The sequence below is a fragment of the Opisthocomus hoazin genome, chromosome 2 (genome assembly GCF_030867145.1).
Source record: "Opisthocomus hoazin isolate bOpiHoa1 chromosome 2, bOpiHoa1.hap1, whole genome shotgun sequence".
Taxonomy (NCBI): Eukaryota; Metazoa; Chordata; class Aves; order Opisthocomiformes; family Opisthocomidae; genus Opisthocomus; species Opisthocomus hoazin.
Window position 1 is genome coordinate 8,530,563 of NC_134415.1, and position 19,372 is coordinate 8,549,934.

At 38.4% G+C, this 19,372-nt stretch overlaps 1 protein-coding gene across 3 annotated transcripts in view; it reads right to left on the bottom strand.

The window, feature by feature from the left end:
* LYST (lysosomal trafficking regulator) overlaps window positions 1–19,372 on the bottom strand; it is an 89,824-nt gene that overhangs the window by 22,544 nt on the left and 47,908 nt on the right. For all 3 annotated transcript variants that reach the window (XM_075412379.1, XM_075412374.1, XM_075412384.1), the window contains exons 19-33: window positions 18,993–19,142; window positions 18,249–18,386; window positions 16,300–16,498; window positions 14,886–15,017; window positions 11,445–12,078; window positions 10,779–10,956; window positions 9,695–9,864; window positions 7,865–8,095; window positions 6,766–6,932; window positions 6,113–6,265; window positions 4,491–4,682; window positions 3,670–3,848; window positions 2,271–2,477; window positions 740–916; window positions 179–255 (exon numbers count right to left, since the gene is read on the bottom strand). In XM_075412379.1, the coding sequence (XP_075268494.1) occupies window positions 179–255; window positions 740–916; window positions 2,271–2,477; window positions 3,670–3,848; window positions 4,491–4,682; window positions 6,113–6,265; window positions 6,766–6,932; window positions 7,865–8,095; window positions 9,695–9,864; window positions 10,779–10,956; window positions 11,445–12,078; window positions 14,886–15,017; window positions 16,300–16,498; window positions 18,249–18,386; window positions 18,993–19,142 (2,984 nt within the window). The remainder of the gene's footprint in view (window positions 1–178; window positions 256–739; window positions 917–2,270; window positions 2,478–3,669; window positions 3,849–4,490; window positions 4,683–6,112; window positions 6,266–6,765; window positions 6,933–7,864; window positions 8,096–9,694; window positions 9,865–10,778; window positions 10,957–11,444; window positions 12,079–14,885; window positions 15,018–16,299; window positions 16,499–18,248; window positions 18,387–18,992; window positions 19,143–19,372) is intronic.

Here is a 19,372-nt window from a genome sequence, read left to right on the forward strand (position 1 = left end):
TCAAAAATGCATATACCTACAACAAAGCCGGTTTTACAACTAAAATAAAGACCTGAAAGCTAGCAGTGCTGTTAATTTGAAAAAACGTCTGTAATCATATAGGCAACTTTGCAATGGGGCGTGCTGAACAGAGAATGTTCTTACAGAGCTCTTGCAGCCCCTTCCAGAAGGCACTTACTTTTGCCGATTATTAGCCATTGTCTTCTCCCAAGCAGCCTTGTTTACACCTTCTTCCATCTCGTATTTCTTCTGATCCTGAATGGAAGTTTTATACATTACTTTGTTTTTCAGATGGACAAAATAAGGCAGCAGAGGCTAAAAGATACGCCAATTTAAAAAAGGAAGACTGACTGTTCAACTGATAGCTTCACAGCATTTAAAAACCTCAAGACCATTTGAGTTACTGCTGTTTTATTATATTTCAATATAATTTAATACTTTCCTGCAAGGAACCATAAAAATTATTTTTCCCCGACAGCGAGAGATACTAGTAGCTTATTATGAACTCTTACTTTGCCTGAGTTAAGTAATATGCTTAACCAAGAAGCATTAACATGTGAGCTTGTTGTGAAGCGTGGAGTATATGCGACAAATATTCAGAACCCAAAGAGAATCCCCAAAAGCATAAGCCATGCACCAAGCAAACAAAACAGCTGTCTGCAGTAAATCTCTGACCACGTATAACCGACAATTGTCTCAAATATACCCAGTTTTTGAAGTAAAGTTTTTATTCACAAACCTCTTTCAAAGCTTTTATCAGCTCTGGTTTTGGTCGTGGGCTCAGGGGAATGCATTTATAGCCACAACATTTCAATGTATTCACAAAGTCTCCTGCGGCTCTTTGTTCTTCTTTGGTCATTTCATCGCTATGATTGTGCATTAACTCATATAAATAGAGCACTAATTTAGGTCCATGCTAAGAGATGAAAAGAAGGGAAGAGGGGAAAAAGATGTATGGTCATTCTCATTTCCACAATACAACACTGAGCAGTTTTTTCCTCCAACTTTATTCCCTTTTCAGGTCAGCCTGGACAGGTTTCTTCTAATTTTTATGTGATTTAAAGAAAATGGCCACTTTAATGTTTGAATATAAGCTTTCATAAAATTAGAAAGATGACACTGAATTTAATCCTCCACATGGTAAAACCTCCCCCAGCACCTTGTGACTATTCAAATGGTTTACCGGAAAACTAAGTTTCTTTTCCAAACACTCAGCTCCCACAGCCTTGCTTCTGCTTCAGGAAATACGTGTCAGGGATTCCTAATTTTGCATGCCAAGCTCATTACACCTTGTTTGACTAACCAAATTAGAGCTGATAGATAGTGAAGTTAAGATAGTGAAGTTAAGCAGACACAGTCTATAAATACACTCAACATGGCACTACCCCAAAGAAGCCAGTGCTAATATATCACCTCTTTTCTTACCGGTGGAAGTGTTAATTTAATTGAATAATGCATACATGATCAGGAATGTGTAAGTGTCACAGGTTCATCTCATAAGCACTTTCTCTCCTTAGTATACAAGGGACTCAAACTGTGGCATGTCTGACATAATTTATTTCATTCTTGCAGTTCCTGAAGATCTCACACACAGCAACACAGGAATTCACCCGATTCCTGATCACGGCTCTAAGAAATGCTCTCCCTCAAGCCTGCACTAACAGAGTACAATCAAAAAAGCTTCTTCCTGACAAACCCAGAAAAGCAGGGAGAAACTGTTCAGCTACTGGAGTTAAAAGCATAGAATACACAATCCTATTTTAAGAATTAATAAAGGCTAAATAAGGAAAGATAAGAGTACTGCTTTGATTGAGGACTGACTACCTCTTAAAATCTAGTGGCAATCAATTCTTACAAGTTTCAGGAAGCCTGCAGGCAGAGTTCCAAGGCCAGCAGAATTCCTTCATTAATCCACTTTTTCAGGGCACCTTAACCTCAAGCATCCTCAGCAAAATTCTTCATGTTAAAACTAGTACCACCTTTTGTTTCTGCACTATACAGGATACGTGATGCTTGATGCGCTACAGAGTCAACAGATCCAGATGTAATCCTGCCTCGTCTCTTACTAGAAGTATCTACCCGCAGGGTAATACAGCAGTTGCAGAGGTGCACACAGGCATTTTGTGTGACATGACCTTGTCATTACACTAAACATTGCTAAAACAGCAGGGAACAACTTTAGCCACATACAGTTCTAAGTAATGGCAAAATTTAAACAAAAAAATTGGATACAGGTTTTACAAACTTCTCTCAAACACTCTTGAGCTTACTTGCAAAGTTGGGCTAAGACAGTCACGCAAAATCTCTTGATGGTTTACTTCATGCACCATCTCCAGCGCCTGCCTCCTCTCTTGCAGTGGCCTCGTTGGAGACAAGTTGTGCACAAGAAGCCTGCCAAGCTGCGTACGGAACGTGTCCCTGCACGACAAGAGGATTCTCTTCCACTGCTGCTTCGGTGCGTTCATTCTGCCGGTGCCCTAAGCGAAAGAGATCATTTTTTAATATTACAGTTAGGGCTTCTTTTCACCAAGTTTTTCACAGTACAAAATAAAACACAGTTAATATGATCAAAATGTAAGACAATAAAAATTTCTCTACCAGAATAGTGTTTTAGTTTACTGATTATTATTATTATGGGTTAAAAGGTGTTCTACTAAAAAAATGAAAGAAGGGTTTGTTCATTCTAATAAGATAAGCATTCTTCTCTCAATCTGCCAGTATTAGGCATGCGACTCCTAGCTAAAATGGAAATTCAGTTACAGGGACTATACAGCAATCCAAAAGTGAAAATTGTGATGTAGAGGGTCTAAAAGAGTTAAAGGGTTTTTTTTGTTTGCTTATTTTAATGAACAGCCCTTCTACGTTAATCGCTAGTTTCTGAATGGATTACCTCAAAAGATTAGAAACCAGGCATTGGATTGAGGTGGTTGTGGTCACAAAAAGAAACCTGCCATCTCTGAGAAGTAGTGTAAGCATGGCACGATGGAAAGATAAGAGACCTAGCAAACTTAATTTTCCACAGCTAGAAAGAGAATTAGAGGTTGAGCTACTTTTTATAAAGACGACCTAAGAGAAATAAAGAGGCAAGAAGCAGTACATCAAGTTTTCCAGTAACATCATTTCAAAACACCCAAGCAAAACCCGATCACCTTGGAAAGGCTGACGAGCTAACACCTGTATGCTAGAAAACTCTCAGCCCTTTAGCAATAATTGAAAAAAAAAAAAAAAAAAAAAAAAAAGTAAAAAAAAAAGTTCCTCTTCCCCCCGAATTATATCACCAACTCCAAAATGTATTTTAGACACAAATCGCTTAAACTCCCCATCATCTGTGGATGCACAGCGGATCTTGTTTAATAGGCCACAGCAAACTTAAACCTTGAGATTGAAGAGACAAAGCAAAATTGTGGACTACACAGAAATCTGTTTAACCTCTGTGTGCTTGTTCAAGAAGCAGAGTTTTGTTAAACGTTAAGGTAAAAAAAACCACAGCAGATACATTTTGTTATTTTACAACTGCAGAATTACTGGGAAGCTGAACAGAGTTTTTAATGCCACAGCTGAATTGCAGCAAGAAAAGCATTTCTGGAGAGAAGACTTCATGTGTAAAAAGTTCCTAACAAGGGAACCGTATGCAATATGCTTTAATGTGGACAACATCTAGCTACTTACAATGGATACTTTGATTCCTTCCACCAACATTTTGAACATTTCTTTCAGAAAAGGATTTGTTCTGTTAGGCAGCTCTTGCTGGCTTTCCTCTTCAGGCACTTCCAGCTGGGATGCTGCAAGTCTGCTTTGACTTGTGGTTTCTGTTATACCCAGTACATCAAGGCACTCTTCAGTAGATGCTTAAATTGTAGAGAGGCATACATTGATCAGAACCATCTCACACAAGACAATCCCATCATCCTTCAGTTGGCATTAAATCAAACATTGCCTTTACTACTATACTTACCATACTACTACTATATTTCAAAAACCATTAAGTATTCCTTATTTCAATTCCCTTATGACCCAATTCATTCAGCATTTACGGTTAATCACAGAACCACTCAATTATTTGTCCCACATGCTAAACTCTTTCTCTTGCTTCTGTGGAATTTGAACTAGCCCCCAGTGTCATCAAGTCTGGCTAATAAAGGCAGCCATTTCACAGAAACATGTAAACTGATGCATTTTAAGAGAGCAGATGCTCCTTTTGGCAGAGTTAAATCTTCAGGTAATAATTCAGGCAGTTAACACATGAATGGACCAACACAAAATTAAAATAACTTATTCAGTTCATTCAGACAAAAACTGTATCCAGATGGTTGGTTACATAACACCGTGAGACAAATCACTGCGAGAATGCTGTTTTGTGGTTAAACCCATTAAATAGCGTCAGTGGTATCTCCTCTGGAACACTTCAGTGCTCCAAAAGCAAGAATCCATTTTTCGCATAGCACTACATCAGCTCTGTCAAAACAGAAACGAACCAAAAGAAATCCCACCTAAATAAATGAGCCTGTTAACAGCTAGAACAGTCAGCCTCTGTAACCTCTGTACAAACTCCGTCTCGGTGGCTCGGATTGGATTTTCTTGGCTCATTCGCCGCTGCATCATCATGTTGAACTCCTCACTTGCTAGGGAACGCATTTTCATCAGCAGAGCATCAGACTGAGCCAGTGAAAACTTCCTGGAGCCTTTAAGTAGAGAAGCATTAATAACATCCTACTAAAACGCACAGAAAATTGAGCACTCGGCAACTGCTTTCATCCAAAGAGTTCACATCATTTAAGGAAACCAAACATTCGAAATACATTAATACTGAAGGGAACATAAATGTCATTTGAGTGTTTGTCTCTTTCTTTTAAGAGCTTTTCTATTGGAAAATAAATAGATAAAATTCAAGAATGATACCACGAAATGAGTTAGCCTGAAGATCAGATTTGTTGTACAACTTGCATATTTTTATGTAAAGCAGATTCTAAAAGTTACTTTTACTGCTGTTTTTACTTTATAATTAGGATAAACGATTAAAAATTAAGGATACAAGAAGAAATACTGCATATTGGAAAGTAGCTTTATTAGCACAAATGAGGAGTCACTTATATTAACAGCTTATAAACATATTTTGTACCATACCCATTGCCACTAATTTTGACAGAACTACTATTTCCAATTTATAAGAACATTCTTTAAGATTTTCTTGAAATTAACTGGTGGTTCTTGACTGTACTTGCTTCTTTCAGAAATAACTAATTTTTTTTAATTTATCTTTAGTGCCTTACCGGATTCACTAATACAAAAATATTTTCACTATCTTCACTAGGCTGATGGAGAGGGACCTCAAATGCTGACCACATCAAGAGAAACATTCTCATAGTAAGCAGGGAATAACAGTGTTTAGGTTTTTATTTAAAAAAACCCGAAACAAAACCTCAAACACGTCGGGTCTTAAAACTGTATCTTCTACAAATTCTTAAATGCAGCTTTGTTTATACAAGAGGGATTCAAAATCTATTTCCAGCCAGAAGACTCCAAAACCTTTACAGAATGATTTACAAGCTATCAAATACAGAGAAAATATTACTGCTAAAGCTAGACCTGCACAAATGTTTTCCAAGCACAGCCACTGTGGAACCTAGGAATCTTGCATTCCCAACTATCAATTTGGAGCGCCAGGCATTTACTTCAGGACGACCACTGAAAGTCGTGCGACAACGCAATCCCCATCATAGCTGTGTTAAAGTTACAAGCACCAACTTTATTTTGGCATTTCCTTACTATGAAGCTGGCTATTAAAACCAGTAAGGATTACTTTAAAAACACCTTTACCAAGCAACTTGTGAATTTAAGAGAATCCCAGAGAAGGCAGTATTTGGCTTTAGCCACTGCAGTGGAAAGGTGACTGAGGTTTCATTTTCACAGCTCACTCCCTCCTAACACAAAAACCCCACAAGTTCAAAATGGGTACAGGCTACACTATTCTAAAATATATATATATGGATTTGTGAAGCCAATCCACAGAAAAAGCAAAGCACCGGGACTCATTTGCTGTATCACTGAAACTACAGTTTCAAAGTAATACATACAGGAAGAAGTACAAAAAGACTACACTTCTGCTACTCACCAGCAATGCCTTTACGTTTTTGAAACATCGCACGATGTGGTGCAGATGGCGATGGCACTGAACCGGCCTGCTCCTGAGCATCTTGGTTTGCTGTAGTTTTTATTAATTCAATAGCTGCTTGAAGAACTCTCAACTGCAGAACGACTGCCATATCTACAAAGAGAGGCATAAAAAGGACATAGGACATTCTCTGTATGTCTTCAATAATTTTACTAGCTGCTTGTAAAAAGTAAAAGAATACAACAGAACGTGTCAAGAGCTGTAAAACTCTCAATTCCACCGAAGTCACATAGAAAGTCCCAGTGCTATTCCACAGATACAGACAGTAGACAAGTGAGTTCTCACAGAAAAGCCGTTGAATTTTATTGCTCTGAAATATGCCAAATGAAACTGTATAGAACATTTCCATTTAAATACACTTAAAGAACTTTTGCAGTCACTGTTCAGATTAGCAGTACACAATTCTTTACCACAGGGCAGGCTCCTGAGGAAAACTACTACTTTGAGAACCACTTAGAAGAGAAAGAAGATCCATCACCAGCAAACTCCCCCTTCTCCCTCGACAGGAATATTAATTTAAATATTAATTTAAACAAAAATCAGTGGGGAAGGAATTTACTTCTCCAGACCCCAAAACCAAGCAGATAACTTACTTTGCATCCTCGCATTTTTACTATTTTGAAGATGACCCAGCAGCACAATGAGGTCTTCAACAACACGAAAATACTGAGAACCTGAGGAGCTGCAGGCATGAATTGCAACTGCTACCAGAAGCTGTTGTATATCGCACGCAAGTAGCTTGTAGTCATTCAAGGGAATGCTGCAAACAAAGTTGTAGTTACCAGAAATGTGACAATTCTAGTAGATTGTAACCCATAACAAGACCCATTACTATTCCCCTTGCTACTTCTGCCAACCCCACCTAATGTTATACCGTACTTCATATAAAAATGTTACTGCTGAAGGCTGGGAAAATCGTAATCAAAGGCACCTCTTTAGTGTTCACTTTAGCAGATGGGATGCTTGCAAATCTTTGAGATGTTCTAACATAAAGATTGTAACAACGCTTTATTGGAAAAGCAATGATGCGTTATTATCAGATTTCGAAGTTAAAGTACAGGTGTGAAATCCTGCATTTCTCAAAAAAAAAAAATCAGGACAATATCTCATTTTGTAACCATTCTGAACTAAAAATATACTGAGGTAAAAGGAAATCTGTCTATTCCTTCAGGATACCAACTAATTAAATAAATTAACCAAACCCCACCTCTCCTTCCTTCACTGTATAACCTTTACTGAAGTACAGAATCTTTGTAATCAATGAAGTTAAGTTACTCAAAACCTCTAATATTAATCACAGGCAGCACAGGAGAGACTTTTCCTGCAGTTTTGACATTAGCTATAGACACAGCAGAATGCTACCGTCTCCTGGGCCTTTGTCTTACTGTTCAGGTGAGTTTTATTAGGAAAAGCATCTTAGTTGCACACAGTGTGACAAACTTGCATTTTAAAGTGTCATTTCACTTGAAAGTTTGAGGTATGGAAAGAACATTCTATATTCCATTGTTTGAACTGAATATCTAAACATTAACTTTCACTTACAGGTAAAACGAAAGCTGAAAGTCTCAAAACAGTGTTATTTTGTACACTATCTCCAATCATTTTAGAAAGTAGAACAAATACAATACAGTCATTTTTGCTAGACTTCAGGCTGTGCCTGGACTATTTTACAGCAACTGCTACAATACTCACTTTGTTTCCAGTCCGTTGAGAGCAGCCAGCGTATTACACATCACGTACAGCAAACCATTATCAAGCAGCAGGTCTGCAACTTTCGAGCAGGAATTTATGATTTGCAGCAGGAGACAGAAGCAGTTGTGCAGCAGGACGTTATCGTACAGAGAGTTCTCTATAAGACCCAGAACAGGAATGACACACCATTTTTGAAAGAGTCCAACATTCTTGACATCTTCCGGATCAAATCTAGTAACATAAATATAAGTGAGTGACATCCTTCAAATAGCAGCCTGGTATATGCAACTAGAATACAAGCCTATGCCAGTATTTTGGCAAAGATACAGATGGCAATTCCCTACATTTCACTGCAGTAACAATGCCTCTCTACTAAAGGAAATAAGAGCAGAATAAACACTTCAAGAGCCAACAAGGAAATGAAGTGCCTAAAAAATATATGTGAAGCTGCAGTTAACTACTAACTGTTTACAATATAGATTTCATGAAGACAAAGGGGTTTTTTAAATCAGCGTAGAAAAATATGCTGCATCATCTTTCCAGCAATATGTATTACAGCTGGCACTGAGACACTATCGAGAAACCAGATACAGCTTGGCATCAATATAATCATATACTGACTGACAGCAGGTTTGATAGCCTGCATCCATTACTGCTGAAGTTCAATTAAATTTGGCAATTTCTGGCTTACTGCAGAACTCAAAACAGTGCTTCAGACCTTCTATTACTTGAGCATTAGGAAATTGGATTACTACACTAAGGCTATCAGCCCATCACGACTATTGTACACAATCCTAAAAACCTGAGACAACAGAATTACTTTTCCAGCCCCATAATCAGTCCTGAGGAAATAACAGTTCTCTGCTTTGGGGCGAATTAAGCAGCCAGGTTTAAGTCTTGCTGTTAAACAGGAATATTTTTAAGGGGTGACGACCAGGCCAACTGGCAGAAGCAATATGGCTACAAATCCTGCAAAGGCAGCAACTGGGAAGGAGCTTTGTGCAAGATGTTTGCACTGATGACTCCTTAGATGAATGTTGTCCCTCTACATTCATTAAGTAGTCAGACTAATTCTAAAAAATATCATGTACTTCAACTATTGTCTGCACAAAGGTAATCTCCTTTCCTGTCAGCGAGGTGGCTCTTCGGTTAAAGGAAATGGTGTAGCTGTGGGATGTTCTCTGAAAGAAATAGGGACTCAGGAACAGGCTGCCCAGGGAGGTTGTGGAGTCTCCTTCTCTGGAGATATTCAAGACCCGCCTGGACGCAGTCCTGTGCAGCCTGCTCTGGGTGACCCTGCTTCGGCAGGGGGTTGGACTGGGTGACCCACAGAGGTCCCTTCCAACCCCAACCACTCTGTGATTCTGTGAAGCAGCTGTAACATCAAGCTTGTTCCTTCATCATCTACCCAAATCCAGTAGCACAAGCCTAGTGTGTACTAGTTAAAACTTCTAGGGATATAAATCAGAGTTTCATGCAGGATCAGAAAGAGCAGGAAGAGTTAAACTGATGGTGGAACATTCGGAGTGCACAGGCCTCTGAGGCCCTCAGGAGGGCTGAGGGTTTAGAGGATCCCAGCTGACAGCACCCAGCAGGTGAAACTGCTTATCAACAGCTTAAGGGCCATACAACAGTCATAAGAAGTTTAACACGTTTAAATGTTAAAGCTACAAACGAAATATTTCAAAACAATTTTGAAGGAATTTATAATGATAGTTTTCTAATTGCTATTTTCTTCCTAGTAAGAAACCATCACATCCTTGCCTCCAGCAGCAAAGTGCACTGCTTGCAGTTCAATCATTAAGTTACAGAACGCAAAGCACGACTTACTCCTCATCCAAGCCAACAGAGCGGCCAAAGAGCATTTCCAAGAAGCACTCTACGACATCCTGAGTCCCCTGGTGAAGGTACAGCTGGTTGGCTAGCAAGGAGAAGCCACGGTTCTTTAAGAATTTCTCCTTCTGCTCCCTCCTTGCTCTGTTGAAATATGCATCCAACAACTAAAAATAAATGCATAATCATGATGTAAGATATAAACACTTAACATAACTCCTTTGAAAATTAAGTTCTTGTAGGCAATTTGAACAGTTTGAAATGCAAAGATTTAAAATTCTGGATTAAAAACATCATTCACACTATTGCAACTGCAGTCGACACTGCCCTTGTTACAACCAACAGCTGACTTAATCCTTTTAATCTGAAGACTCTTAGGTTTTTAGTCAAGTTTGAGGGAGATGAAATCACACACATATGAGTAACAAAATGCATATATAAATACATTCAAATTTCTTACGCTTGTTAAATCCTGCACTTCAGTCCGCAAGTACATGCATGATTTTTGGATCATTTTGTTAATAAAGCCATATAATCTTATTCTTCTTCAAATTAAAATACAAATCTACTTGGAGTTTTTAATCTATGTAATGTTATCATTCAGGAACATAGTCCTTCTCAATACTACAAAAATCTCTGAAAACGTTTTGAAGCCTCAAGCCCATGTTCAGGCCACAAATGGGTGGATGATTCCCCACAATAACTGAAAGTCAACTGTGTTAGAAGCCAAAACTTCACTTGCACCTTAATTTAACCTAGTGCATCATGTGTTTAATGTTGAAGACATGTTCACAGACTTATTCTGCATTGTCGCTTCCATTTACATCAGCAATGCTGTCATATGCTCCTAAGGACTCTGGCTTAGATCATAGACTGCATTTATATATCAAAGGAATCCATGTTTGTGCTGTGCTGGTTTTTGTTTTAAATCTGCGGGGCTGGTAACATATCTTAAAACTCAGAAGTAAACCTAGAAAACTGAAGAAAGCAAAATAAAAAAATACTAAGAAAACTTCACGTTTCCGACGTTAACTATGCTAGTTCACAACTTTATAGCTGAAAACATTTTATATAGGCCTACTTTAATGACTCCTTTTTGTATGAGAGGAGATGGGTGGTTCACAAGAACTATAAGATAGTCAGGTTGGATAAGTTTGTCCATCACATCATCTAGCATGATATCTGGCAGGATCAGGAGAACTCCACGCAAGAGGTCATATAATCCACAACAGATAAGCACAAGATAATCTTCTGTACATCTGAAAAGAGAGGAATAAGTTTTGCCGCATTTCATTGTCTATAACAGGAAACATTAAAAAAAGCATAATAAGTTATCTAGAATTGGGGGGCAGGAGAAAGAGGAGGAAATCTGACAAACATTTCTCAATACTCCTATCACCACTCTTCATTAATGCTTATTTTTTGATAGCAGACAGCAAGAAGGATAATCTGACTAGAACTACTTGCTTGAGATTTTTTATGAGCTAGCATAACGAGTTCCCACTCCTACCACAGGATAGCAAAATTCCTGATTTTTAAAATTTGCTACAGAAATAATGCAAAAAAATGGAACAGCACAATTCTACGGACTAGAGACTTAATGAGTGAGGTTTTGACAGCCATTGAACACATTCCCTTAATTTTCATGATTCCAATTTTTGTAGAAAAGTCATCAGGACCCAGAACTGTGAAATCAAAGCTCATATACTGAGCTACTGCTAATTTATTATTTTGTTTATCTGCTTACCTGTCATCATCAGGGCTTTCAGATGTTTTTTGGATATCCTCATTAGCTGAAGAAAAAGCAAGACTCTCCCAGTCTTCAGGAACATTCTTGTCAGCAAAGCTTGGCCAGCGAGCAATGGCTGATGATCCACCATGAACGGAAAACGCTAAGCCCAACCCTGCAAAGTTACTCTGACTCTTCTGAAATGAAGGCAGTCCTTTCAGATCGTCTGGACGACGGAGCGATGGCTCAGCTCCAGCACCGCCACCTTCATTACACTTTAGATCTACATCTGCTTCTTTACCCTCAAATGCATTTTCAGATAACTCTTCTTTTGCAATGTCTTCAAATGCTTCAGCAGGTGTTAGCTCCGAGTCACAAACCGTTTTTGCAGATTCACAACTGCTAAGAAAGAGTTCTTCCTGCGCTATCTTTATGGTTTCAGAACTTTCTACAAAACCATTTCTACCCTGGAGATCAACGTAGTCACGCTTGCCAATGATCTGCAGGTCATCAATGCTCCTGCCCACTCTTTCAGTTAGCCTTTTTTGATGAACTTGAGGTGAGGACGTAGGAGATGCTGGTAAGCTTTTGCAAAGCCTTTTAGGAGCCTGAGAGCTTATCTTCTGCTGTACATGAGCTTTGGAAGCTATACCTAGAGAAATAAGGATATCTTTAGCATTCCCTTTACACTAGAAACAAGCTTTTCCCTCGATGTTACACCCCACACACGTTCAACACAGTGATGATCCCAGCCAATATAACGTGGCAAAACTGATTCAACACCCTGCATAGCTCAGATTTGGCTGATCAAGTAGAGACAGTAGACTATTACGCAGCTATATATATTTAGCAAGTCACGAATCTGAAATATATATAAAATGCAAAATAATATTTGCATATATACTACTGGAGTTTCTGGATATACATTATGATCCTCTCAGCTAACCCTCAGCAGGAATTTGTACAGAATCATGGAATTACTGAGGCTGGAAGGCACCTCTGGAGATTGTCTAGCCCAGCCTCCTTGCTCAAAGCACGGCCAAAGAGAGCAGGCTGCTCTATTTGGAGCTCTTGTGTAAGAGGTCCAATCTACCAACATGTTTCAGTGGACATTGAAATACTATTCACCAACCCTTTCTGCATTAAGGCTTTACGTATACTTCAGATTTTATTACAAATCAGTGCATATTTTATTTAACAGGACTTCCTTTTAAGGGCACATTTTGAACTGAAACAGTCAAATGTTACTGGAGAGAGTCCAGTGGAGGGCTACGAGGACGATGAGGGGACTGGAGCATCTCTCCCATGAGGAAAGGCTGAGGGAGCTGGGCTTGTTCAGCCTGGAGAAGAGAAGGCTGCGAGGGGACCTTAGAAATGCCTGTAAATATCTGAAGGGTGGGTGTCAGGAGGATGGGGCCAAGCTCTTTTCAGTGGTGCCCAGCGACAGGACAAGGGGCAACGGGCACAAACTGAAGCAGAGGAAGTTCCAGCTGAACATGAGGAAGAACTTCTTCACTCTGAGGGTGACGGAGCACTGGACCAGGCTGCCCAGAGGGGCTGTGGATTCTCCTTCTCTGGAGATATTCAGGACCTGCCTGGACGCGGTCCTGTGCAGCCTGCTGTGGGTGACCCTGCTTCGGCAGGGGGCTGGACTAGATGACCCACAGAGGTCCCTTCCAACGCCGAACATTCTGTGATTCTGTGAAATTTTCAGAGCACATTACAGATGTCTTTCATAAAATACACGTTTAAGAGGGAAAGCAGTCTGTCTACCAGGCTGGTAGAAGCAGCTTTCTGTTCGTCTAGGAAAAGGAGACTTTGTTCATTCAGAAATATTTCCAAAACTATGCACTGGCCGGCTAGTACTAATGCAATGATGATATATCAGGAATATTTTTTTAAAAATGAGATTATATATAAAACTAATATATAAATACTTACATATACGTACACACATACATATGCAAACATAGCCAGACCAAGCTGGCATTCAGACAACAGGAAGAATCTACATAGATGCAACAATCTTACAGCCAAGCTTGCACACACACCAGCACGCAGCACAAGCTGCAAACCCACATGCAGGCAGCAAGTACCTAAGGACCATACCTTTTCAAATATTGTATCTAAATTCAGAAATTCACATTCAGAAACACAATACTCAAACACCTATTTTCATAAAAATTTATCTTCAGTATTCCTCTGGCACACATGAATACTCTTTATTCAAGAACAACAGTTTGGTACTACTGACAATGAAGAGTACTCAGTTTATAAGAGTAAGATTTCATATATAATCTATATGGGAGAATGACTAATTCTATACACAATTTAGTACTGTAGTCTGCTCTTCACATCACTGCTTTTAATAAAAAAAAGACACTCGAACTAACACCGTTTCAACTGACGTAGTGCTTGCAGACTCAGTTTGCTCCTCCCACGTGAAGTAGCAACAAGACATCAATTATGAAAGGTATTACACTGGCGATACACAATATAGCCAAGTCATACATGATCTGAAATATATAGCAGCTAAGTCAGAGATCAGAGTAATTTGTCTCCACTCTTGTATATTTGGTAAACTTGGTTAGATTAGGTATTTTTTATTTAGAATTTATTTATCATTGTTAACGAGTTTAAATAAAGGCTTAGACATAAACTGTATGTTTTCGCCTTTGTTTTACTAGTGATTTGTTGATTGCCTACACAAATAGATGTAAAAAGTATGATTAAAAATCTAATTCAATAACAATGCAAAAAAACAAAATATCGCACTGACAGCACACCAACTGATAAAAGTTACCAGCTTGAACTAGTAACATCACACTATTTCAGCATCCGTATCAGATGAATTCAAAACTGATTAAAGCACTTATCTTTATAGACCTCAACGTGTTTAGCATGCTATATAATGAGACTGTTTCTAGAAAGCTATTAAATTTAAATTTTTATAACCAAGGTATCTAAATTGTTCTTTAAGATACTTTCCCATCCTGTCATGCAGGAACAGTACACATATCTGCAGTATAACTACATGTTGACACTTTAGTACTGTATTTAGATGGACGTTAACAGTTATGCACAAATGAAGGAAAGCATCAGCTTCATGCTTTTTGCACAGATAGGACAGCTGCTTATGGCTCACTATTTCAGCTATCGCCTGGTTAAGGCACTCAGACATCTCTAGCAGGTCTGCTTAACAAATACAATTGTTCAGCTATCAGGTCCACTTCACTGCCTGAGCCACCAATGGGGCAACTGGTCTCAACCTGAGACTGAAGAGCCGTTTAGGTAGGATGTTCAATCCCATCCTTCTTACTCTGCTCTTCAGGCATCAAGCTCCAAGGGGCAGGGGGAGCTTTGTAAGAAATATCTGTGGGAAAGCAACACTTCAAGGCACTCTAGTCATCTGTCAAAGGACTGTGTCTTGACGTCCTTGTTTTTCCAGCATTGTTTTACCTCCCAGTGGTAAAGCTGTAAATCCAGTTGGAGTTGTAATCACAAACGCAGAACCGTCTACTGACTTCCCACCACTGCTGGAATTTCTCAGGTACCTAAGCGATTCAACCTTCTCCTGAAAAATTTTACCATCTAGAAAGAAGAGATAAGGGGAAAGTTACATAAGAACTTTTTAAATTTTCATTCTTAAAATATTTAGGCTCATAGCAGCCAGGTTACATTTCAAGGTGATCACTGGAGGCTAACGAGAAGTGCTCAACTCGCAAGCATCTGAGAAAAAGCACATGAGAACAAATTTTTGTTTTAGTCATTTATCTTTAAAAGTTACTTTAGAACACTGAAAATATTATGAAGTTCTAAAGTAATTATATTTAAAGATGGTCCTTGCAGGCATTCAAGCAGTAATAACTTTGACTTTTTGCCACATCAAACCCAGGTGACTGTTCTCAAACAGGCTCAAAGTATCAAAAAGTGCATTTTACTCTTACTCAGAATTTTACATCTATTAGTATTAGATGACAGATACAGAGAAAAATAACTGTACTGCCTCTGAAACTAATTATTAAAACTGGATACATACGTGGATCTGCAAAAGAAGAAAAGATTTCAAAAGTGGATGATCCTTTCCATGTTCATATAAGTTCTGGCTAAGGGTTGCACAATGCTAATATTAAAGCATGAACTATACATCTACCAGTTTCTCGTTTTTTAAGAGAGCAAGAAAGCATTTGTAAAGCTGGCACCGCTCGCTTTGCCAGAGTGCTCACCTAGTACAGGTACCTTAAGGACAGCCGCTGCCCTGTATCCGCGGCCCTCGCAGCACAGAAGTGCTTTCAGTAACTTGTGCGCCGTGCACTGACGGTGCCTGCCAACGACACCCCGCAGCGCAACTGATCATTCGCAAAAAATGCTCCCCAGGCCTTTCATTTTTTTAGGAATTCAGTAACAGGAAACAAGAAAGTAGAGATGGAGACAGGACCATATAGACACATTTCTGAAGAAGCCTCGTTTACAGGTAAACTAGACGTTTTTTCTAACATTTGCCCAACGGCAAATACATCTATACAGACAGCTAACATTATGCATTCCATTTAGCAGCATCAAACTCTCTTTAAAGAAAGTTAAAGACAACCACCAAAGAGATTATCTATGGCTGCAGACAGGAGAAAGCTCTCCACGAAAGCCAAGCAAGCGAAGTCTAACTATAATGTCTCTCAATACTGTAAACTACTTTTACTTTACTATGTCCCAATAGTTCAATAATTTTTTTTATATACAGTTATTACAATACAGCAATCAAAGAATATATTCACAGAATAGTAATTTACAAGAGTGCAAGAGGTTTTTTAAGATACTAATTTATTACTAGATTTTTATCTTATTGTTTATTTCTAGTTAAATGTGACATATCTACCTATGTGCAGTGAAAAGTAGAAGTTGGTGGGGTTGTGACAGACATATGTGTTAGTGGGAGGGTGAACTGCTAAGAGGAAGTTGAAGACCAGTGTCAGCAACTCCAGGTCTGGAGGAGATCCAAGTACTTCTTCAATTATTTTCACAAACGACCTACAAACCTCCCGAGGCAGGGATGCAAGGTGCCCTTCTTTATGCTCCTAGAAAGGAAGAGCAATGCAGCTGTAAGTTGTTTATATTTTTCATTTGACAAAAATTGTATTTTTTTTTAATTGTCATGCTGTAGTAGAACAGACAATAAAAAAGCTTAAATAGTAAAGCCTGCATTCTTTAAGAGGAGCTACTGTACCTACTCAATGCCACCCAAGTTCAACACACTCAAAATTCATGCGCAAACCAAATTTTGCAGATGTTATGCAAGTTTATTTTTAGAAAATTAACATCTTCTGCAAACTATACTACTCCGACTTGAAATGCTGGAGGGTTAAGACATGAATCACCACTGAAAGTGTAGTTTACTGCCATTGTATTACATATTTGTAGAGAAATTAAAATAGTTGCTGATACCAACATTTCAAACATTAAGAACTTTCCAAACAGTAATACACTGGGTCTTCTGTATTTCCCCTTTAATGGCCATTTTTATAGACACACACTTCTGAGATTTCATTGATAATTATAATTTCAGTTTAACAATGGCTATTTGAAAAAAGTCTACCAACTGAACAATGACTTTCGAACTGGACTTCAAGAAACTTATGGAAAGCCTCACTGCAATTATGGCAATTAGCTTGTTTCTAACTTCTCTGTGTTTCACCTCTTTTCTGGTACCCAAGCACCTTAACGGAGAATGCTGGTTGAAAAGGAGTAAATGAAGTTAAATTAAGTGAGGTTTTCGAAGAGAATGATTTATATAGTTCTATCTTTCATTCCATCATTTTCAATAAATTGCCAAATCATTGTTGACGAATTTGAGTAGTTTTTTAAACTGAGAAATTAATTTTTGCCCAATAGGCACGCATATTAGCATTTGTACTCAGGTGCAAAAGACAGGGAAAATACTATGCAACATTCTGTATCTAGGCATTTGCATTAATATGTAATTTTAAAAGTTAACTGTACCACTAACAAGTTCCCATAGGAGAGAATACCACATAAAAATGAAGAAATTAAAAATTTACAGCAATGAAAATTATTTACATTAAAAAAATCATTAAAAGAGGCAAAAAACAACACAAGCATTTCATGTGTTAGAGAGAGAAACTCAGAATAAAAAAAGAATGTAAGATAGAAAATACAGTGTAGAAAAATGGGATTACAATATATATTTTCACAAACAGATACGTGCTACAAGCAGGAAACCACTTCAAAAGTCATGCCCCTAAGAAGTGTCTATCAAAGGGCTGAAGCTTTTTACTCCAGCCATCTCCACGTCATGGAGGAAGCTACTACTGGATCAAAATTTTGAGAGGAGCGCCCAGACTGAGCGCTACCGGCCGGTTGCCCTGTTCACACTGATGAGATGCAGGATAGACGGTTTCTGCTACTTGCAGAGTATCTATGTTTTTCAGGAATGAAGACTTGAACTCATAAGAGACAGCTCACGAGCTAGTAAGAGACATCCCAGGTCTTTATAAAAGGGTCACAGTTCACTTCAGCTCCTACTCATGTAGGATTGTGCTAGTAATGTAGCACCTAGGTTTTGAAATAGTACCAAATGATTAAAATCTCTTGCCCCTTCTGTAGAGCAGTAAGTAGGGCACCCAGCAGGGATCTCTATCAGTTTACACCAACAATACCTGTTGAAGAAGGTGGAAGGGGCCTGGGAGCACAGAGGACAGCGTCTACTGAAATATTTTTTTCTACAGCATTTAGTCTCTTTCCCCACCTCCCCCCCAGGTAGAACTGAGTATTTGCCAAGCACAAAGTAGGATTTCAGAGTGCGAGTACCTGCAGAACCTGACAGGTTAAGAGGAAGTGATGTACCACTTGAGCTTTCAACAGCTGCTTGATGTTAAATATCTGTTGGTGATGGTTAGCTCGGATAAGGATTTCTAGAGCTGCTAACAGAGTTTCCCAAACACCTTGCTGAAAAACAAGACAGGAACATGGCTTCAAAAATGTATTTCTGAGTCTACGCACTGAGAATAAAAAAAACAGACAGTTTAGGAACATAATCAAGTCGAGTTAGTTTTGCACCTAAGCAAAAGACTAAATGACTGCAAATGGTCAGGTCAGAACTAGAAACTACCACAAAAGTTATGCTCATACAAAATTAAGCATATTTTAGTGATTAAGCTACAAAATATTACTTCTTGTCTAACACTAGTTTTATATACTCTTTGCTATATTAAGACTGGATGGCTATTTTCAACGGTTTAACTCCAGAGGGAAACAGGTCCTCCTCAGTCTGAACAAGTTTCCCTAAAAAATGGATCTATTCAACAAGTCATTTACATACATTACATTTGCACAATTTAAAACACTAAGGCTACCTATGTCACTGATAACGGAAGCTTGATGCTACTATCAGCTAGTCAAAAAAATAAGGACCATTAATTTTAGAAAATATTAGTAATTACTGACATCTAACTGGAGAAGTTAATTTCAGGCCTCATAACACTTTACCACCTTTTTTTTTTTTTAAAATATTGACTTTTAGACTTAAAACCTTCCCAAAATGAAAGTAATTACCTCCGCTTTAGACCATATCTTCCAGTCAAGCAGCAGCTTTTCTAACAATTGAACATCTTGGATAACCGCACTAGAATCTGTGTCAAGCATGAATTGCCCGTTTTCATTTATATAGAGGATCTCATCACTGCAGCATCCTTCAAGAAGAGTCTGGAAGAGGGTGAATTTTTTTTTTAATGTCATAAGCACAAAGCAGTACAGTTGTCTTACTCAATTTCTCAAAACCAAAAAAAAACCCACTTTAAAGAGACATTAAACTCTTGATAAGGAAGGCTTATATCTACCTGGTCAATGAAAATAGTTAATGAATTTAGTGACCCCACTGGAAGCATTTAAGAGGCTTCATTCTTTTAACACCAGTATTTTTTTTTTTTAAAGAT